The sequence below is a fragment of the Meleagris gallopavo genome, chromosome 22 (assembly GCF_000146605.3).
Source record: "Meleagris gallopavo isolate NT-WF06-2002-E0010 breed Aviagen turkey brand Nicholas breeding stock chromosome 22, Turkey_5.1, whole genome shotgun sequence".
Classification (NCBI taxonomy): Eukaryota; Metazoa; Chordata; class Aves; order Galliformes; family Phasianidae; genus Meleagris; species Meleagris gallopavo.
In genome coordinates, this window is record NC_015032.2 from 2,356,783 (window position 1) to 2,380,115 (window position 23,333).

At 47.5% G+C, this 23,333-nt stretch overlaps 1 protein-coding gene across 1 annotated transcript; it reads right to left on the bottom strand.

The window, feature by feature from the left end:
- Positions 1-516: 516 nt before the first annotated feature.
- LOC100543893 (TOX high mobility group box family member 2-like) lies at positions 517-22,577 on the bottom strand. The gene is given in 7 exon segments (XM_019622074.2): positions 517-844; positions 5,781-5,911; positions 8,015-8,416; positions 10,201-10,281; positions 18,848-19,038; positions 19,041-19,074; positions 22,302-22,577. Coding segments are annotated over 7 exon segments (1,152 nt in total). The 3' UTR covers positions 517-807.
- Between the last annotated feature and the right edge of the window lie 756 nt (positions 22,578-23,333).

Sequence of the window (23,333 nt, forward strand, 5' to 3'; positions counted from 1 at the left end):
AGGCTTTTTTTTGTTGTTTTTTTTTTTATACACATCTCCCTTCTATGTATAACTAAAAAATGTGCTACAATTAATATAAAATGCTTTTACTATAAAGTAAACTACTAATTTTTTTCACAAAAAAATCTTAAAGATGTCTTTAGCACAGCTCTAAAACACTTAGTAAACTACTTACAACTATCCAACAAATTATATTTTCATGATCTGTTTCACATTTTCCCTCCCATATTTTGCCTTCTCCTCTCACCCCACCTACCTAAGAATAGTTTTTATTTACTTTTTGTATTTTTTTTTTGCCAGACATCCAAGGCCTTTGCATGTACAATATTCACACAAACTTCACATTTTTCTTGCACAAAGTTTAGTGCTGTTAGCAAGTCAAAAGAGTGCATCCTCCTACTGAGCTGGCCTAATGCTTGAGGACACCAGACCTGGGCTTATGCTGCATCTAAAAGCAGTTCACTAGGAAAGTAGTCTGTAGCTAAGCTGATGGCAAGCAGAAAAATTGTGTCCTTATTCTTTTTTTTTTTTGTTGGTTTTGTGTTTATTTATTTTTTTATATTATTTTCTTTTTTGTTGTTGTTGTTCTTTGTGATTAAAGAGGTTCTGGTCTTCCACGGAAAGTAGACTTTAGAGTTCAAAAGCAATCAGAGAAAACTGCTCTTAGAGCCTGGGGACGAAGCCAGCGACGAGGTGCAGAGGTTGCTCTCTTGGCAGTACGACTTGCTCGGAGCCTCGCCACGTTGTCTGTAAGATAGACCCTCCCAAGTGTCCTTCATCTGAGCCTCCTGGGGCAGATGGTGAGCCTTAGGTGAGGTAGAGTGCCTTGTCCCTTGGCAGCATGCTGTAAGGGAAACGAGAGGAGGAGGTGAGATGGGCAGGAGGACGGTCCTTGGGAGTCAGAAATGAGCACATCTGCACACCTGGCTCAGCCATGGGATCACGGAACATCCCGAGTTGGAAGGGACTAACGGGGATCATCGAGCCCAACCTCTGGCTCCACACAGCACCACCCAAACCCTATGGCTGAGAGCAGTGTCCAAACGCTCCTCCAGCTCTGGCAGCTCAGGGCTGTGGCCCCAGGAGACAAGTGGGTCCCTCTCCCACATTAAAGCACGATGTGGGTTTTGCTCTGAAGCCCATTTCATTTCAGTGGGTCTTATCGTTTGCACAGATCTGATCAGTGCACTATCGTTCTCCACAAAGACACCTTGGCCTTAAAAGTAGAGAAGAACACTGCAAAGCTTTGGGAAATTCTGGTGTGGGTGTGATTGTGAGTGGAATAATGGGAAAACAGGAGCCAACAAGCAGTGCTTTTGTTGATAGAGTGCAGCACAGACAAGTCTGCATTTTGCTAATCTCCACATTTTATAATCTGCATTTTAAATGCAGAGTGTTCCCTACTGCACTCAGCAAAGATTTAATACCAGTGAATAGCAGAGAAGTATTCTGATACTAAAACTTCATTAATTTTACAAAATAGGCTACAGAACACTTCCCAGTTCATTACAGCATATTGCCATAAATAATTGAACCTGAACTAAGTGCATTTGTGATGTTTTGCCTCCGTCTTTTTATAAAGTTTGCTCACTTAGTGTCTGATTTGGAAATTTCCTCCACTTAAGAGTGAATTGCTTCATGGTTAGCAGGGATTGGTGAGGCTGCCAGAATCTGGATGGAGCAGCTGGCTGTACATGGACAAGGTTTACCTGAGATCATCTCCTCCTTAACCCCAAAGAGGTTGGGGAAAGAGGAGAAAAGGTGCTGAATGCTGATACCCCAAAAGAACCCAATCTGGGTGGGGAGGCGAGGCCTCACTTTGCAATCAGGCTGGATGTGACTGCAGGAGCACCATCACTTCTGGGCTTAAACACTTCTGTGCCACATTGCTGGGTGTCCACAGCCCTTGGAACTGCCTGGTTCCCATGCAAAGCAGGGTCAGCACTGAGCAGGTGGCTCAGCATCTCCAGATAACACTGGGCCTTAACAACAACATCTCCCGAAACCTGGAGGATAAAGTTACCTACTGCTAATGAAAGGAAGGAGGTCGGAGGACGACTGCCATTCAGTGCTGCCATCACAAACCTGAACAGTAGGAGACAAACGCAAACAAACCCTGAAGACAGCTTTGGTATGAAAAGAGAAGAAAAAAATGGCGAGGTGCCTGGAGGAATTTTGAAAGATTCGGAAGTATTTGTAAACTGAGCCGCAACCAGGATAAGGGGAAGATTGGTGCACTGGAGAAACTCACTGCAAACGCAGGTATTCCGTGGGTGCCTGGGAATGAGCAAGTGTGAGAGCAAGGCTGTCAGGTGGGGGAGACAGGGGACTGCGTAAGTCTGTGATACGATGGCAAAAAGCAAGGAAATTGGATGCTGCAATTGCTTGTGGGAAGTGATAGTCGTGCACTAAGCAGAGATGGAGAAAGGAGGCTCGTGTCTTTGCTAGCAGGCTGGGTTAGCTTGGGCTTGAGCCCAGAAAGAGCTAGAAAAATTGGATGGAAGTCAGTGAGCACAAACTCATTTTAAATGGGGAGAGGATGGGCTAAGAAACATCTAAAGCTCCCTCTAATATGGTTGATTGATGAATTAAAGAGTGTCTGTTTGAAGGATCCTGGAATCTGAGGGGTGTAAGGGAAGAAGAAAAGTTTAATAGCATTATAATTAGTACCAGTTGGCTGGGGGGGAAAAAAAAAAAGCTTCAGCAATCCTTCCTAAAGAGATCTATTAGATGGGGACGGACAGAGAGAAAGCCCAACTCATTAGCTCTTCAGACGTCTGGATGACAAGCACAAAAGGAAATGCAAGACTGGGAGGTTTTACCCCAGCTAAAGCCCTGCCAGCACATCACAGAAGCTAAAGAAATGCCAAGGGCGGGCATGAAATCAGCATCCTTGTCTGAGAGCCAGGCACACTGCTGGTGTGCTGGGACAGTCAATGAGACCCTTGCTTTCAGGAACCTGGGGCTCCATAGCTGAGCCAATCAGGACAGAAAATAATCCCTCTTCCACCCGGACTATTGCTGATTTTGCTTAAATTACAATTAAGCTGAATGGCATTTGGAGGTTGAAATGGGCAATAACATGATCCAGAGGCTTCCCAATGATACCCAAAGCCGTGCTGATGAATCATACCCAGTGAGATGTCTGTTCCCTTTGCCGCTCTGCATAAGCCCTGCTGGCAGCTGTGGCTCACCCTGTGCCCAGCTCAGAGCAAGGCAGCAAGAGGCAGCCCAAAAGCTCTGAGCATAGCTAGCAGATCAGTGCAGAACTGGATAAACAGCACAAGGCAAGAAGATGAAGAGATCTGGATTATCACTTTCCTGGACAGCACATTTAAGATGCACATGGGTTGCAATTCAGTAGTAAGAAGGGGGTTGTTCCTACTGATGTGGACACCACAAGTGGACGCTACAGAATCGTAGAATCACGGAATGATTAAGGCTGGAAAGACCGCTGAGGTCATCCAGTCCAACCACCATCCCATCCCCACCACAGGCACTACACCACGTCCCTCAGTGCCACATCTAACCTTGTCTCCAAAATCTGCAGGTAGGGCACTATGGCAGCAAATATTAGGGGTGGTGGGAGCAGGTGGTGATGGCAGTGCTCGTGCACCAGGCTGCACAGTGAAATGAAGGGAAGCTGGTCAGTCTTGGTGCAGGAGATGGTCTCTTAAAAGAGACGACGACATTTTTTTGGTGCACTCAGAGCTCTCTGATCCATATGCATCTGAGTTCATTTCTCTAACCCACTCTCGTAATTATCTGGTAGTCTCTGCATAATCTGTCTGGTTTTAAAATGATTTTTTTCCAGGAAGCTGTGATAAACCCATGAAATTCGATCTTTCTGCTGTGACAAAGTCATGAAATGCATGAGCTTTGATCATGAATTGCATGGGCCTTGTGCTAACAATACAGCGCTACCGCCGGATGGCAAAGGGCTTGTTTTAGCAACACAAAACCCAGTCCTGCCTACAGTGTTAGCATTTCCCCCGTGTCTGGGAGTCACCTCTGCTCGGCATCTCCACAAATAACCCCCCAAGTGTTTTGCCCGCAGCATCTAAAATGATTTTTATCATCGACTGCCAAAGAACTTCCTCTCCTGGGGTTGTCTGCAGTGCCTTTGCTAAGGAGCGTGCCAGATTCCCCAGCAGAGCCCAGAACAATCCCCATAGCTGAGCACCCTCCACAGCAGATACAGCCTTATTCTGATGGCTCGGTGAGTTATTTATTTCCCTGAAAGAAATAAACGTCTGTACAGTCTGTGCCCAGCCCAGCAATTGTAAGTGCACTGCTGGCACAGGCGGGAGCCGTACTCTGAAAAGCCTGGGAGCTTGCTATTATCTCCAGTGAAAGCACTGTGTTCCAGCACTTCAAGCAAATCAAACAATACTCAGAAGCTACCAACCTCCTTCCCTACCTGCTCTAGCAGCAGCCACCGTGCCTGTTTGACGGAGCACAAGAGCAGGCTTGAAGCTGTTAATGCTGAGCCAAGAGAGCTGGATTAGGCTGTGTTTGGAAATGGCTTTAACACCCTCACTCTTGGCCAGCTTTGAGATGATCCTGATGTTTTTATTTATTGGGAAATTCAAGCAGCATTGAAGGGACCTTTGTGCTGGCCCTTTCAGGGGGTAAGTGGGAAGATCTGGACAGAAGTCCACCTGCAAGGTGCAGAGGACTGAAGTATCACATAGCTCCAAGGAGGATGAGGCTTTGTGCCCTCTGTGGTTAAACCCTGGGATGGATAGAGACATCTAGAGGAGACTGTGGCCTTGGTGGTAAGAATGATCACTTGAGAAACAGGATACTGCTTATGGACATGGCCAAATGTTCTCCAACACCAGTATCCATTTGGCCTCCAACCCCAGCATCCCTTGGGATTCTGCTGGGGTACACTACACAGCCACAGAAAGTGAAGCTCTTCAACATGTTCAGTTTAAGCTTCTCAAGCAAGCAGCAAACCCACAAACACTGCAATAATCAAAATCATAGGGCATAATCATAGAATCATAGAAACATTATGGTTGGAAAAGACCTCTAAGATCTTCTAGTCCAACCATCCACCTACCAACAGTATTGCCCAACGTGTCCCTATGTACCACATCTACACATTGCACCAAACACTCACAGGACATGGATATTTTTGTACTTTGGGTGATGGCCATGCTGAACTCAACGCACGTAATGGGCTGGGCTTCCCTGTCTTGCTCTGGAAGGAAATGTCTCAAACCCTTCCATTGCTCATGGGATGGAAAAACTCCAAAAAGAGAAAGCCATTCATATCCAATGAAAATATGATCTGTGATTTTTAAGCTACCTACCTCCATAGCATCATATCAGTGAGCCCACAGAGAAGAGGAAACCTTGAGCACCATTTACCGTAATTAGTCTATCAACTTGCTGTCCATTCTGGGGTAGGTTCCCAGCTGTTGTAAGCTGTCAGACTTCCAACCACTTACAAAGACATGATGCACTCTCTGCTTTGTGGTTAAAAAGTGCTGACCCATTTTGCTCACAGGAGGCAGAAAGACCTCTGCAGAAATTGCTCCCAGAACTCAGTGATGGGTAAACCAAGTTTATTGGCACTTCAAGCAACTCAAGTGACTCAAGCCTAGGACTCAAGCTATGGGAGGAAGCACCGTGACAAAGAAATGCAAATTCTTCGTGCAACATGACATCTTCCTCTCTTTATCACCCCTCCCTTTTGGAACAACAGACAAACATACGTTCACAGTTCAGATGAGAGAAAATATGTGAGTAAAGCCCTGCTGTCTACTGGCCTGCAGTGGTTAATGCCACACTCTCTGCTGGGGTAGTCATTGTCCCACTCAGTGCTTCCTGGAGGATTTGATGCACCAGGCGAACGGGGTCCAACGCTGTTTGGAAACTCAGAGGAGATATGTGAGAAGTCCTGTGGGGTGGAGAGAAAAGGAAGGGTTACATGCATGGACAGAGGCAGGAGACACCGAGCATTTAAGAACATTGCATAAATATGACTGTATGCCCCAAAAGCACTGCAGTGCAGGATGTGGAGCCTTTACATGAGGAAAACAGCCCAGGACCCAAAGCTCCATGGTGGGGCTGAGCAGAACATGAGCTGCTGCAAGCATGTATCCATGCAGCTACATCTCCCATCCCTCTGCCCCTCTGTTATTTGGGTCCTGAAGGGAGTGGTACATGGCTGCAGGAGAAGCACAGCCAGGAAAGCCTTCACATCAGTATTTGGGCAATCAAACCCACTTTTCCACTTGAAGTACAACTGCCTTTGCAGTAAGGCATTAGCCCGTCACAGAGCATGGTAACAAGGTAAGGAACAGCCACACAAACAATGCTGTCTCTGTCAGCTGTCACTGCTGGCAATTTAACAAGGGCTCTGTGGGGCTGTTTGATCTGAAAGCCAATCATGATCCCAATTTTGCGGGGCCTCCTTAATTAGGCAATGTGTCTGAAAAAGCAGAGTTGTGGCAGTTACCTGACCAAGATTATGATTTTATCAGAAACATCCAAATTAGAGAAGCAAGTTTGTTTTTTTTCCTTACGTTTAAATTTTTACTAACAAACACGTGGAATGAAGCTTCACAAAATGCTGCCCTCAGCAACTACAAATATCCCAATTAAAGTGATTGTGAGGATCCCCTGAAATACCACGGCTACATTTGCGTATGCAGAGCCAAAACACTACCAAAGTGTGGGAGAAGTTACGTGGGATACCCTGAGCAAGCTGGAGATAAAATTCTGTGCTTGGATTTACTTTCCCAGATGTATCATCTTCTCACAGTGGTCAGGAATGACTGTGCTTCCACATCCCTGCTCTCCTTTTCCTTTCTTCCACTGCAATAGCTATTCCAAAATGAACAATTTCTGTTTTCACAAAGCTAGTCCCAAACTGAACGGTCATATTATGTGAAAGCAAGCTTTGTTCATTGCTAAAGTACTGTGTGAATTTTGTGATATACAGCTAGTAAACATGTGAAACCCAAATTACTCAACCATCTGGGTGAATAATACAGTTAAAAGTATCATCAAGTAAATGGTAGCAGCTGTGAATTCAGAGCATATGTCCTTCACTATGAATAGTTGGTCCAGTTCATATTCCAGATGGAGAAGCTCTGGAAACCACTCATCTCCCTCTCCATATACTGGCATGTTCTCTATGAGACAGAGGGGTGGTTCTTGCTGCTGCCAGTTTTTCCTCCAGATCCACGTTCTTATCAGGTTTAGAGGAGCAGCAGTGACTCCTCAGCCTGGCTGCTCAGCGCTGCCAGCCACAGGCATGGCTATGGGTGGCTTCCTTCAGCAGGTTGTACACCTGCCTAGAATGGGTCTGTGTGATTCCTGTTGCTGCTATGCTGTTAGCACAAGAATACATGTAAGCATCCTCTTGGCTTCCTGCCACAACAGCGATGTCCTCCAATTGCTAGGCAGTTTTTTGGAAGAATATTCATGTTATGTCTTCTTTTTTTTTTTGTGGCATTCCCTCCATCCTCTTTCTCTTCATCCTGGTGAAACCCAACTCTGCTGTTCTCTGGTGACCTTCCAGCTCTTCTTTTGACAATGTTACCAGGGGGATTCTCACTGCCCATCTCAATGAACCCATTGCTTCAGATGACCATCGGTGAATCCAGGCAAGGCCAGGGGATCACAAGCACAAGGAAGTACTACCAGGGGCAAACCCAACTCCTGCAGCTTTTCCCATGGACAAAGCCTTCACTGCTCCAGTTGCACAACCCTGCCCTGTCTGTGGGGGTACTGATGCTCCTAGGTGTCTCAGCACTTTGGACAACACCACCCCAAAATGCGTGATGGAGGATGTGCAATGTGACAGAGCCAGGAGAGGGTTCCTTGACTGTCACCATTGGGGCTGATCTCCACGCTATGGTGACTCACCAAAATCCTTCCAGAGGGGACAATATTTCCACCCCCAAACCACACAATGACCAACCGACGACCAACCCAACACAATGAAGAGGAAACATCCACCTTTTATCAAGCATATCACTGGTGATGCACTCACCTGCTGCCCAGGAGGTGAGGAGTTCATGGGAGGCTGTACCTGTAGTGCCATCGGGGGGGACAGGAGGGGCTGCTGGGGGACCTGCTGCATGCTGATGGGCTGGCTGAGGAGGGAGCTCTGCGGGTGGTGCAAGGAGAGCTGCTGGTGCAGGGGAGGGCTGATCTGGAAGGCGGGTGGTGGGGAGGCACTGATGCTGGGCAGCATGGGCTTGGAGGGCAGGGTCCTGGGGAGGCTGGGGTGGCCACGGTAGCTCTGGAGGTCCGATGGGGACAGGAAGGAGCCCAGGCCGGGGTAGGGCGACGAAGCCTGCGGTGGCATAGGGTACATGGTCTGCTTGGGTGGGATCATCTTGGAAGGTGGGTTGGTTTGGGCACTTTTCGTCTCCCCCTGGTCAGCAGAGCTCTGTGGGAAAACAGACTGGAAGTGGGTGAGGGAGGCAGGAAGCACCGTTATCCGTCCCAAGGCACTCGTCCTTCCCAACCACGCAAGAAGAACCAAAGCAGAAGCATGATTTGCACTGAGATCCTCCCGGGGCTTGGACTGATCATGCTGCTGAACTCTACGCCTGTCCTACCTAGCACATGCACCTCCAGCCCAGTGGCTGGGCACAGTACCCAGAGCTAAGAAATTTAAGTCCAATAGCTCAACTGTGTGTTGAAAAAGTTTTTCACAGTAAGACTGGTGAGGCACTGGCCCAGACAAGTGATGGATGCTCCATCCCTGGAGGGGGTTCAAAGTCAGGTTGGACCAGACTCTGAGCACCTGATTTGTCTGCAGGCATCCCTGTTCCCTTTCGGAGTGCCTTCAAACTCAAACGATTCTACGACTGTGATTTGGCAGAGCCTGGAGCACAGGAGGGGCACTAATCAGCATGGAGGCAAACTGTCTGTCCACTGCTCACTGCACATAGGTGGGTGACAAGATCACTTTTGCTTCCATTAAGGCACAAATGGGACTGTAAAAATACTCCTTTCTTAATCTTGAGCATTTCTGCAGCTCTGTGGGGTCTATAATGCACAACACAATGGTGGCCTCATTTCTGCAGGAATAAGAGAAGAATAACAGGACATTATCTGGCTTGGACAATGAGGTTTTTGTCCGGCGATGGGCTCTGTAATGATCCTCCAGATCTTTTCTCACCCATCAGCAGGGAACACAGTGCTGTTTTACTCAAAATAAACTTGTTCTGCAAAAAATTGGTCATTGGAGAAAAATGGATCCATGGAGTGTGGTGACTCCATGCCCTCCATGCTACCTACCCCACATCACTGCTATACATGTTCAAGGTAAAACCCTCATAGGTTTCCAGAAGAAGAGCTTTTAAACCCCTAAATAGTTATTTCCATCTCCATTTCAGACATCTGTCCCTGCTGCTGTTCTGTTCACAAGTTAAGACAGTGACAGTGCTCACGTCTGTGCCAAAGCTTTGAGCCTGCTCAGCCCACACCACAGTCACATGGATTCCACAGACGATGGTGGATCTGGGACATCACATTATCTCCTGTAGCAGCTAAATATGATTAAGAGGTACTGAGGGTGTGGTACAGAACCAAGCACATATAGTACATCTAGCACAGCGTATCCAGGGAGCATGAAGTAGACAAGGCATTTTGCTGCTCCAGCCCTATCCTGCCCCCTACAGTGCCCTGAGCATCTCCCAGTGCTGGGCCAGGAGCTGTGGGCTTGCTGGAAAGCCCACAAAAGCTTTGTCAGCCTTTGCACTTGTGGCTGGCCAAACACAGCAGAGATGGATCAAGGCATGGACCAAGACATGAGATGTTCAAAGAAGGACTAAGGCACCCTAAGACACATGGCAGCAGTCAGCAGTTCAGTACCACTGCAAGGTGCCTGTGGGCAGGGGATGGAGCATCACACCAGTAGAGGTGGCTTCACCAGTGCAGGTCTAGCCTCCTCCCTCACCTTTCTCAGTGTCGAGATGTGGGCAGCAAGGAGAAGCAGGTTTGTGGGCTGGCAGCTACATGAACTACCATCTGTTGGCACTCTTGGAGCTCATGGTCCAGGAGAGGTGGGGATCCATCCCCCTGCCTTTTTCTGTGCCCTCTCTCAGTCCTGGCACTGCCAGCATGATTACACAGTGTTCCTTACAAACTCAGAAACCCAGAAAGTCCCATGGGTCGCAGTGAATTCATCACTGCCACGTGCAGAGACAGCATGCACCAACGTACCTTGGAGACCAGGCTGGCCCGGTATGCAGCCAGGGCTTTCAGATACTCCTTCTTGGCAGCTTCTGTTTTCCTCTTGTATGCCTGCAAGGACCAAATAATGAAGAATTATGATCGAAGCAGAATGGGGTGCTGCTGGGTTGGCTGCACCGTCTCTGGTCTGCGGAAGCCTGCATGGCCCAAGCAGGGATGGCATTCTGAAACACAGCATGAAAATCTCAGTTCTGCCAGGGAAGAATTGACTTCAAATCAAGCAAATAAAGCCCTGGAAGGCTTTTATAGGGTGAAATCTCTGTGTTTGCTTTCTGAACAGGAGCTGGAGGAGAGTGAGATCCAGGCTCTTGGTAGAACAACGCAAGCCCAAATCCCTGAATTACCTTAAAAAAATGGTGAGACATTCAGAAATCCTACACTAGTGCCTCTCTTTCCTGGCTTTCCCGTTATTAAGCCTAAAGTTCCCACTCTTCAGCTCTTCTCTGCAGCCCTAGCAGCAGGCAGGTCCTTTCCCTGACGTATCAAAGCTGAGATTCTGGCCTAATCTCATGACTTTGTGATCTGGGGCTTGCAGAGAAACAGCAAGTAAAACGAGAAAAAGCTTTGTAAGAGTGGATTAGTGTTTATTCTCCTCTCTCCACCTCACAGCATCACAGAGTTGATCTCCTTTCTGCCCCAAGTCTGGTTCCCATTGCATGGAGAAATAACGGCGTTATCCAGGCAGGATGGCTCCCTGTGGGGTAAAGCACATCAAACTGAACAAGCAAGAAGAATATTTTAAAATAGAATAAAAAATATAAGCGAAAGGAAGAAACTCCCTAGAAAAAGATCTGTCAGCTCTCTACTCTGCTTGAAACTCAAAGCCCTCCTCAAGCGGCACAAACGAAGGTAATTTCAATTAGGACAGATTTGCATATATTTCATTCTACTTTAAAAACAGTACTAGCCTTGAACAATCAGCATACTGAAGACTGGTGGGGAAATATACCTAATTTCTGAGGAGGTCTGTTTGCTTGCTGTTGTGCCAGGCCCTGAGCACGGGCACTGCTGCCCTGGGATGGTGCTGGGAGGTGATGGAGTTGGGGTGATGCCTGCTGACTTCAACCAAAAGAGCAGGAAAAGTAAAATTACTGCAGCAGAAGAGTCTTTGTGAAATTTGTTCGAGCAAATTAAGCAGAATTCCCTTTTCCATTTGGGAGTTTGACTCAGCATTGCTTTCATGTTGCACTTTTGTAGTTCTCGTGCCACCTGCCATGGCAGCACTCTTCCAATAGCAAAGAACCTCCAAACAGAGGAACCAGCTCCAGCAGCCAAGCCATCCAGATCCTTGAATTTCTGTCTAAAATCACTGCAGATTAGGTATATTAAAAAATGATTGCAAACCTTATTTTCTCTGCTAAATCGGGGAATTCTGCAATAAAACGTTCTGCCTCGACATGCTGCAGATCTGCAATTTTCTGAAAAGGAGCGTTTTGCTAAGTTTGTCTTTGGCTTTGTGGTATTCAGGAAGTATTATATTTGCTCCATTCAGAACAAAATTACATTTTGAAATGTCAGCCTGAAGAAGAGTTTGCCTGTGAAAAGCAACTACTTCTTCAAGCTGTACCCTAATAAAAGCTATTACTTCTCCCTACAATCCCTGCCCATCGTGGTGAAACCAGAGATCCCAATGCAGCATTTACTGTAAAACAGAGATGCGGGGTTTCCAGCAGCTCTGCTTCAAACAGATGCTCTTAAGGGCAGCATTTGATGCTGCACAATAGTAACATATGAATTCCTGCATCTCAGGCTGCTACAACGTTGGCCACAGTGGTGCTGATGAATTGAAAATGTTTATTTTTTTTCTTTCCTCTGTGAAAGCAAAATACCCGGAGTGGAGGAAACCAAAGTGTTCACAGCTACACACAGATAACTCAGTTATTTGGAAGACATGTCTGAAGAAAAGCTGCACTTCATGGCCATGGGCAGGGAGAGGGCTGGTCTGTTACACTTCCTTAACCTAAATGCAAATAAATGGATAACTAACCAATTCAGTGCCTGCATTCATCTCGGGCACTTAATCTTTTTGTGCTTTTTTCCCCACTCTTCATCTGACCCTGTCTTTCCCAGCACATGGCACAGCTGCCCAGGGAGTGGGTGGAATCATCATCCCTGGAGGTGTTCAAGAACCATGGAGATGTGGCAATGAGGGTCGAGGTTTTGTGGTGTGGTGGTGATGAGCTGATGGATGCACTAGATGATCTTAGTAGTCCTTCCAACCTTGATGATTCTACGAGTCTACAGGCTGTGTACTGGTACCTACTGTGCTGGTATCTTTGCCCATGGCGGAGTCCCAGGTCTATTCCCTTCCCCATGAATGGGGTTCAGGGCAGGGCAAGGGGAGGTCAAGCCTATGGTGTGTCTGTGGATGCTCTCCTACACCCAGCTGTGTCCATCTCACGGGTGTTCCCAGGGGTCCCTCAGCGTGGTGACCATCCCCATGTGCTTCCTGCTGGGTCATCTGTCCGAGCACACAGCCTTTCCTGCACCCACAGTCTGCTCTATTGAGGATGCTTAACAGCAAAAATGCAGCCCGCCGTGTCACACAGACCTGAGCACAACTTCTCACCAATCCTCTGTGCAACAGCAGCTTCACTGCAGTATTTATAACCTTTACAATTTTAATTTAAACATTGACAAAACCGTGTTACTTTCTAATTAAATCCCATTTTCTCCCAGGGATTTTAATTTCCAAGTAATTTATCAGATTTAAGGATCCTCAAAACATTTTGCATGTTTTCCTCTCTAACCTGCCATGCCTGCTGACTTATTTTTCCTACTTGCTAGCGGGAGGATTCATTAGTCATTAAGCGAGTGGGTGGGTTGGGGGGGGAGCAGAAATGGTTAGTGATTATGAAAACACGAAATCAGAGCTGTAAGAAGCATATGTTGGGATCGTAATCCTGACACCTCTGTGTCTCAGCAAAGCAGCTAGTAATTGTACCGTAATGAAATGTTCTTGTTTGATAACCAGTTAATTAGAGAAGACAATTATTCCGAACCCCGCTGACGCCCACGAGCAGCTCGGTGTCGTGCAGGCACAGAGTGGCAGCGGGAGCTGTTATCAGTAACCTCTGTTCCCAGGCATTTAACAGCAATGCTGCTTTCCAAGCTTGCAGAGGAGCCAGGGGGACACTCTGCCCAGACCCACCCTCCTCCTCCATGCAGGGAATGCCTTGGTTTTACATTATCAGTGTCTGCTGATGCTGGGTGCGCAGCCCCGTGCTGCGATGCCAGGTGGAATTTGGGGCATTTTGCATCAAAAAAGAGATAGGGGTTGAGGCTGAAGCTCGATGTTCCTCAAGGTCCTTTCCAAGCTGAGCTGCTCTGTGATTCTCTGATAGACCATGGTGAGAGAAAGGCTGACAAGCAGAGTGACCTAACTAAATGAAGGACTCCACTGACTTAGAAGACCAGGAGGAAGCATCAGCCTCCAAATGTGACACAGCAAAGAAGGAGGCAGTGACCGATACTCCACAGATAGGAAAAGAGGCAATGAGCTTAAACTGTAGCAAGGGAAACATTGGCTAAGCAAGAGCAGAGCATTCCTAGCAGTAAGGATAATTAAGCACTGGAAGAGATTGCCTGGGGAGATGTGTAATCTGCACCACTGAAGGTTTAAGAACAGATTAGGCACACATCCATCAAGAATGGCTTAAGTAGAGCTGATCCTGACTTTAGGCAGCAGTATGGTCTGGATGACCTCTTAAGACTCTCCTTGCCCTCCTTTTTATGATTCCATGACTCTTTCCCCCCAGACGTATACATTTGGATTTTATTCTGCTTGTAATTCTGGAGATTTTTTTTCTTGTAACTATTATATACTTTCCTTGAAGATATCTCTTGTGATTATCACAATTCATGGCTTATTTATATGATAACTTAAGAGTACTTCCTTGCTACACCCCACCACCTATCTGCTTTGCATGCAGCCTTCACACCTCCATTGGGAGTGCATGTAACAAATACAGCCACACCATACTCCCATTCCTATCCAGCTCTTCCCCAAGTCATTGCATCCCCCTCCTGCTCTCTTCTTGGGATGGACTTAACCCACCCCTCTCCCGTAGCAATGCGCTAACCCGAATCACTTTCTTTTCTGTGTAAATATTAACACAGCTTCTTCTGTGCTCTTCTAGCTGTGCTCTGGATTCCTAAAGCCTGATGCCAACAAGCCTGGCCATGGGAGGCACCTGTCCATGATGACCAGTATGAGGCTGCTAATTAGGTGCTCTGTGTCCCCAGGCTCTGCCAGCTACAATGTGTGACAGCCCTGAGGACACCTCCATGGAAGGCTCTTGCTATGGAACTGTTCTCATGGCTTCAGAAGAGCTCCTCCCCTATGCTGGTGGAGCAGCGCTGTGAAGCAGTCCGTAGGAGAATGAATGGATAGGCACATCCCCAAGCAGCAATTACCATAAAGTGTCCCAAACAATTCCTGCTATTTTTCTTCTGCCATCATGTCACCTGGGTGTAAGTTAGCTGTTCCTCCAGAAGAGCCTCCAAAATGAAGCGGAGGATGAGGGTGACAAATTCAACCCTAAACCTCCAAGGAAGAGGAAAAACACACAATACACACCTTCCCGAGCTCTCATTTTGCTCCTCACACTTTTGGAGCTGCTTTCAGAAGCAGTTCTGCCTTTTCACATCTTCCTGATCACTACCCTGATCTCCACAGATCTCTCCTAACATCATTTGGGATTGGTGCTTTCATTCTTCTCCAGTACACGACTTTTCTTGGCACTCAAAAGATGCTGTAACTGGGCTCCTTCCAGCCCCTTCCTGCCAGGCGTTGGGAAGCAGCCAGCAGCACTCCTGGCTCCTGCCCTGATGGCCCCGGAGCAATGCTGGAAGCGGGCAGTTTGCTGGCCATGCTGGATTCAAACCCCACAGGACCTCCACTCTGTGATGGCTCTGCCATAACACGGCCTTCCAGCTGGCCCTGGACTTGTCTGTTCTCTAGATACACGTAGTGTCCTGTCACCAGGCGATGGATCAGGTTCAACGAGCAGATGGAGCTGATTAGATGGGTGATCTATTATTTTGTGCTGAGCAAGTAATTCTTCTGTTGGGTAATTTATCCCTGGAGTCTGCATGCTGTGTTATTCTCAAGGCTGTGCATATGGATGGGAAAATCACGTATGCATTTTGCCATGCAGCAGCTCTGCATGGCTGGGCCAGCATGAGCATCGTCAGCTCACATGTGTTGGAACCCTTGTGCCCTTGGTGGGCCCCCAGACTGTTCTCATGCCTCAGGCCCTTTTCAACCTCTTAGGACAATGCTGTCATATAGAAATAACACTGAGCAGGGGATTCTGGAGACTCGAGCAGGGCCAGGAGCTGCGGGAGGCTTACAATGCCACGTACCCCACTGGATGATAATAGCTGCATTAGCATTTCTCTCTCCACCGAAGTCTAAGCTATCTCTACAGGAACAGCTGCTAAACTATTTGTAAAGTTCAAAGAGTACGTATTAGTATTTTTTCTTCCCCGAGTCACATTCTTCAGATTCCCATGTAAGCTCCTTAGGAAGGGCCACACCAGCTGTTGAAGAATGCAGATTACAACGTCCCGCTAATGCAGCACTGCGGATATTTCAGGGCATTGTTATTTGTGGCTGTGAGGCACACTCAGCCTTGCTGGAAGGGGTTAAAGTGGGGAAGAAAACCGCCACTTGCTGAACAGGTGTCCTTGAGCAGTACCCAAGGACACGGAGATTGCTAATCCTGTATTCCACAGCATGATCAAATCACCAGGCAACAGATATAAATAAAAAAAGGCAGGAAATAAGGAAATTTAGATACAAGTGTGTCAGAGGGAAAATGAAGATTCATTGTGAAGAGGCTGAGAAGAGGAGAAGAAGAAGGAACAAAATGACAAAGGCACAAATGATAAACCAGTGAGAACGACAGAGAGGGAAAAAAAAACCCTCCGTGAAATGCATGGCTGTGACAGCAGCAGCCAAATCAAAGATGCTCCTGGATTATATGGTTTCTTGCATAATGTGCATTCTGATTCCCTCTCAATGTTTGTCTTTCAGCTCGTGCACAAGGAAGAAAAAAAAAAACATATCTGAAATGGTACGTGAGCAACCTTTATTTTGCTTGTTTCATCAGGAGGAGAAAGCAAATTTGCTTTGTGGGAGCAGCAGCACCTGCTCAATGGCAAATAAATAGCTACAGCTTTGATATTACAATGCATATAATCATTAGCAGCCCAAATGGCAAGGGATTAACCCTCTCTGTGCTGCCTGTCCTCCCTGGCACATAGTTGGCATCCCAGCTCCTATTGCAGAAATGGTGGGAATTCGGTTTATAGCGTCCTTCCTCATGCTGTCCCTGACCAGGTAGGAACAAAGCATGCTCTGGGCTGGTGAAACATTGAGCCTGCTGGCAAGCAGAACGAGGTGGGTAAACCTCATCTGAAGCAGAAGCTACAGCAATGTAAGCATCAGGCTATGAGCTGCATGGTGGGGATGAGCTCTGCACATCAGCCTGCCAGAGAAGCAATGCCGCAGCCCAAATATCCTCCTGTGCTTTGGGGTACGAGGGATCCAAGTCCAGGACTACAGTGCAGCCCCAGATCTCACCCACTAGCCCCAAATCTCACAGCAGGACCAGGGGTAGCTTCCTTTAACTAAAGCCTTGGTCTGACTTGAGCGAGGACATCCAGACTTAGCGTTCTGCACCTCTTCTGCAGTGAGGTTACAAAGGTGAACTAAAAGGTCTCAGATGGATCTGAGCCATCATTGCTGAGCTGTCCTGCTTGGTCTCTGTCCCCTCCCCAGAGCACTTGGCTGTCTGCCTTCATCACACGTGCCCATCACGCTTGCAGTCCCTGGGAGAAAGGACATGCTGGACATCCTTGTTTTTACATTTTAAAGACATTTGGCTAATGTGTTTTCTACTTTCTTCCTTTTTGCTTTCCTTCTTTCCATTGTGTTGCCTTACAAATCCAAACAAACCTGACAGAGTTGCTGGCAGGAGAAAGCAAACAGGGACTAAAGGGGCTCTCATCCAGCCAGGCGCTCAACACGTGAACGTGCCCCATCGCACAGAGCAGCACAGAGCAGCACGGCGTCCCTCCAGCCTGGAGGTAGCTGTGCTGGGAGGGGAGCACACAGCTGGAGACAAAAGCAGGAAGTTAATATTTAAGCATCCAGACAAGGAACAAATGACTTAATCAAATCAATTACAGAGGGAGAAATGGAGCCACTTAGAAAGCGCGTGTAAAGAGACAGCGAGGCTGCTGCTATCTCATGGAGGAGAAGAAGGGAGAGTTAGCAGGGAAGATAAACGGACTGGTTAAATCCCTGCTGTTAATTAAGATCTGAGCATTTGCACTGTGCTGAGTCAGGGTTGCCACAGTACTTCCACTACATAAACCACATTTGCAGATGAACTCAGCGCCCAACCTACAGAGATATTTCTATCCAGATGGAGTAAGGGAGAGCAGGATGTCAGGAGGGAGGAAGACAGCAGCAAGAGGAGACAAAGAACCTGGGGCAAGTTTTATCCATGCTCCTGGACCCCCTGCACCATGGCTCAAAGCCATTCCCTGCACTGCAGAACCTGGGAGACAGCCACATGCCTCAGAGACAGCCTCACAGCCTGGGGACAGTCTCACAGTCCTGGGGACAGCCCCATGCCCTCAATCACTGCGCCCACGGGCTGCAAAGGAAGCCCAGGTGGCCAGAGGACTTTGGATGGATTTCAGGAAGAAGGTGCATGAGAGGGAAAGGCAGAGTTGTCAAAGCATCAATGCAACACATTGCCCACTACGGGAACTCTCGATGGACCAGCAAAATGGCTGTCAGCCAGGCAGACTGCCTTGTTTGTAAGGTGTGGGATGGAAAGCAAGACAATTTCCTAGCAGCATGACTTCCATTTCAATGATTTTTCCTTGCTGCTGCTCCCACCCTAAATGCAACTGCTTTGAGTCCAGGCCATGGGCACCCAACCATAGTTGGAGCTGGACTGAAAGGAGGGCTCTGTGTAGGGACAACCCAGTGTGGTTGGGCTCACAGACGCATCACACACTGTCAGACCTCACTCTGCCCAACAAAAAGCCACATGTGTTGTGGAAAGTGTTCTCTGGGGTTTTCTCAGCAGGCACCAAGCAATTGCTAACTCAGCATCAGCAAAGCAGTGGAACCCAGACTCACATGTCTCCTGCGAGAATGCATGTTGTCAACAGCTCTCAGGCAGGAAGGTTTCCTCTGCAGGGCCACTTCAGATGTATCCCACTCAAGCTTTTAAGCCCTGAACATTCAATTTCTGGCCAGTAAGATAGAGAGCTAACCATTTTTTTCCAGTTTCCAGTCACTCTTTGTAAGCAAATACATAAACATATTCCATAAAAGAACTCATGCCAGGGAAATACCACTGAGGTTGTTACAAAGCATGTCCTTATCAAGAACAATTAATTGTCAGAAAGATTTGCACTTCCCCATGTAACAGCATAGTTTTTTTTCTACAAAAAGAGCAGAGGTGAAACAGACACTGTGTATCCTACAGGGCCCCTGATTGTGATCCTGAATATCCTGGGGAGATGCTGACCCTTTGCAGTGGAAAAATACATTAATAGCTGAACAAAAACCACTAAATAGATAACTCACTTGCTTTTGTTCTTCTCCCAAGCCGTCCCACATAGATGCAACAATTTTTGATACGTCTCCAAAGGTAGCATTGGGGTTTTGCCCTTTGATAGCAGCTTGTGTGTCTCTGAAAAACAGGGCATACGCTGACACGGGCTTCTGAGGCTCATTGGGATCCTTCTTTTTCTTCTTCTTTTGGCTTTTGGGCTTTTGCCCAGGTCTGTTGATGGCCTTTTCTCTCCGGTGACCTGCAAAAACCAAGAGAGTCCCTTAGTGAGCAGCTGTGGGCAGTCTGAAATAGGTCTTTTTCCAGCTGGTCAGGAGTGGGATGGCATGAGGCAGGGACAGGAGGACTGCCAGCACGGTGAGGATGCCCTAGGGATCTTTTCTGCCCCTCCTTCCAAAGCTGGGCTGCTCTCAACATTGACCCTCAGTCACCTCCCTTCCTGGCATCACAAGATCACTCTCTCCATCCTCTTCCAGGACCTCTCCAAACATACTGCTTCCCAACTCTTGAATTTCTGCAGACTCATCCTGCTGACCTCCATCCCCACAGCCCCCCTTTGCGAGCTGCTGTTGGCAATCCTCATCTTTGCATGACTAGACTTCCCCATGCCCATGGCAGGGGACATAAGCATCCACCCAGCAGAGCACACATTGGCTGCCCAAATATTTTTTCACCCTGCTGATTCTCAAGTACTGCTATCCATACAAACACACAACAACCAACTCTTTAAACTCTGTGCAATAAGTGCTTCACAGGCATTGTTCCCTTATTGCAGTCTGTCTGGGTGCTGCCAGACAAAGCTGGGTGCTCGAACCAAAGGGATCCTAGGGCTGGGAGCCAACCAGTGAGGTGCAAGCAGGGATGCTTCCAGTGGAGGCAGCACAGAAACAAGATCCCATCGCTCAGCTTGTGCCAGGACAGGCTGTTGGACATATGGGGCTGTAGAAGCCGTGGAATGCAACCTCTGGGCATCGCTTGACTGCTCACCAGAGGTCCCAAGGTACCTCTGGCTTAAACACTAAGATACTGCAAAAATCCTGTGAGTGCTGGGAGCAAAAGATCTTTGCTCCTGATAGTTTTGCTAATTTGATTGTGAGCACCGAGGGCTTGGATTTCAGAAGCTTCATGTATGTTGGTACAGTCAGCAAGGGGAGAAAGGACAACCCTGCTTGTGTTCTATGTACAGGAGAGCTCAACCGGTCATTAAGATCAGTATCAGTGCAGTGACATTTGTCAAAGAGACAGTGACCATTAGTGAATGAGCAGAGAGACTGAAAAAATGGCATTTAATTTAAAATTGTCCAATTGGGCTTGAATAAGAGGCACTGAGGTGAAAGGTCATCTTATTAGGAAGACAGAAATTCATAACAGGGCTTCAGTCCATTAGCAAGCAAGATGGCATCGTAACTAACCAAAGTCCTGCCTGATTCACTCAAGTGCCACAGGGAAGGCTGACCTCACAACTGGTGGCCATGGGAAGTAGCTGGGGACTTCACAGAACCATAAAATCATAGAATGGCTTAGGTTGGAGGGGGCCTTATAGATCATCTAGTTCCAGCCCTCCTGCCATGGGCAGGGTTGTCAACCACTTGACCTGAAGGCAGAACACGGCAGACAACTTTGGGGCAGGAAGGTTTCCTTTCACTGCAATGCAATGGCCATGACAATGGCTATGGAGTCAGCCCTGCACAAAAGAGCCAATGGCATTGATGGAAAAGCCAAACAGGACGTCCTCAGAGGTGCTGGCAGCCCTGATAGATGTCAAAACCTCGAAGAGCTGAACCTTATGGACACCATGATATTTAGAACTATGGAGATCTCTAATCCAGCTGGGATCTGACAGCTGGGTATAATCACATCTCCATCCCTGGAGCGACACAGCAGCTAAACACCCCACTACAGCTTGGAGACCTCCTACAATTACAGGGTCCCTAGCTCTGAGGACCTGCTGCACCTGAACCACCCTCTGCCATCAGACCCATTTATTTGATGTGCAGCTTCCTTGTCCACAAGATTGATTTCTGTTCACTGGACATTGCTTTGATGACCTGTTGTACAAGGATCATTAATGGCCATACAAAAAATGACCGATGGGTCCCTCAGAATGTTTCCAACAGCTGTGTATATAGAGAAAGCAAACAGAAACCTGCAGGGCACACAGCAGCTCTTCTGCTTTCTTTACATTTCTGCTTTCCTTTCTCCATCAAATACATCACTCCTGTTTCACCCATCAAGCTGGGCAGTTCACAGGGCAGAAAAATGAGGGGTATACATTTAAGATCACAAAAAATCAAACTGCTTCATGTAACTTGGACATCTCTGTATTCCTCTTACCCCAACATGCATCAGTGGCCCAATGAGATGCACCCACCAAACCATGTCACTGGGCTGCCAGGAGAAGAGCTAAGCAATGTTGGAAGAGGCAGTGAGAGGACTTGGTGTGTAACTAAGATGAAAACTCATTTTCCACTGACAGGAAAGATTACAGCTGTGTGATACAGGCTCTAGACAGCAGCCCATGGTGTCCAGTGGCACATCCCATCCTACAGAATCCCCAGACATGCGGTCAGAGGGTGTGTGAAGTTCTATCTATAATCAATCGTGTACCACATCTTTTCATAATTTTAGTCCACCAGACTCAGTTTGGCATACACAAGTGCTCCCTGCTTTGAAATCCTCTGAAGTGAAAGCTGCCAATGGATAAAAAAATTACATTAATTATGAGAATAATTTTGCCTGCATTTCCATGGAAAAGCATTTGCTCTTTTTGCTAATTCCTGGCATTTTCCTGCTTCTTTTCCAGTCCCTTCACTGTTTCTGGCTCTGGTTACACATTCACATCCCATCACAACTAGATATTTTTAGAGGATGAGGCTACAACATTGGTGCTTCTGGCATCATCCCTGGATCAGCACTTCCAGGAGAAGGTTTTCATGAGAGGCTTTGATTAAAACCCACAGGGAACGCAGGGGCTGACCTGAAGGTATGGAGACCTTAAGGTGAAGAGATAATGACCCTGCGATCACTGCAAGCTGTCCACAACAAACGACAGAGAGCAGACTCACAGAGGACAGCAGAAGAGTATGCTCTGCTGGTGCATTTTGACAAGGATGGACAGTGACCAAGGTGTTCCAGAAGCTCTACAAAAGGCTTTGTTTTTTTGATTAATTTAGGCCTAATTTTCCATGCCTGGAAAGCTGTGGAGAAAAGCCCAGTTCTCCTTGCTAAACTTATTGTACCAACCCAAAATGTGAACTGACCTACCAGGTTTACCTTGTCCTGGTTTGGAAGCAGTTTTCCCAACTTTGGTTAAGTACACATATATATTTGTGTGTGCGTATAAATATCTATATATGTGAAGCTGTTTATACAAAAGCAATGGATATAAAATGCTCTTATTTAGCATGATTGGAAAACATCATCTGATGTCCTCCTACCATCCGATGGAAGAGCTATGACGGCACGTACCTTATAGTGTGACTCTGTCTCCTCTTCCTGAGTAGAGCTGGAGGGAGATGGTGTAGCAGACTTGCTCCCCGGGGGTGATGGGGAGCCATGGGTGACAGCACTGCGCATCCCCATCTGTGAAATGAGCTGTGACTGGCTGAGGGCACCCATGGGGCCAGCCAGCATGGCGGGACGGTTCAGCAGCGGCACTTGTCGGTTGGACTCGTAGGACGCGGCGTCCGAGTGGACCATCTCCTGGATCTGTGTAAGGAAGAACAACACTTTGTAATCAAACATGTATTCGGTTATTTGCTGTCAGATCATTTTATGATGCACTCATATTGGTTGACTCCAAAGGGATGACAAAGTCTTCCTCATGTCCCTCCCAAGCAAGCCAAGTGCAAGAACTGAGTCAAGTGCTCCAGGGGCTCTGTGAAGGTGTCACAACCAACATCTCACAGCTGCTGGGTCACCAGCACTACTGGGGTTAAATCTAGAGGCAAAAGCGGGAAACACAGAAACCATCAGGGAAGTCTCAGGCCCCCATTTCCACCATGTTGGGCTGCCTTATTGTTGTTACTTGGGAAAAGAGGCTGGCCCTAGCGTTGCCAACACCTCCTTTCAGGCAGTTGTAGGGAATGATGAGGTTCTCCCCTGAGCTGCCTCTTCTTCAGACTGAACCATCCCAGTTCCCTCAGCTGCTCCCCATCACACGTGTGCTCCAAACCCCTCACAGCTCTGCAGCCCCTCTGGACGTGCTCCAGGGCCTCGATGCCTTTCTTGTAGTGGGGGGCCCGATGCTGTATAACAGCACTCAAGGTGAGGTCTCACCAGTGCCAAGTAAGGGGTATAATGCTTCCTGAGATGCCTCTCAATTTTAAATACTGCCGCTGGTTTTGATCTCACCCAAAATGAGCATAGCACAATAACATCCAGAGAAGGACAAAGGATATTCCTGGGTCATCATTACTATTTTGCAATGAGAAGAGACCAGAAGTGATGTAGGTGTATGCAGAGAGATCAGAGATGAGAAAGGATGCTTTGTTGCAGAAC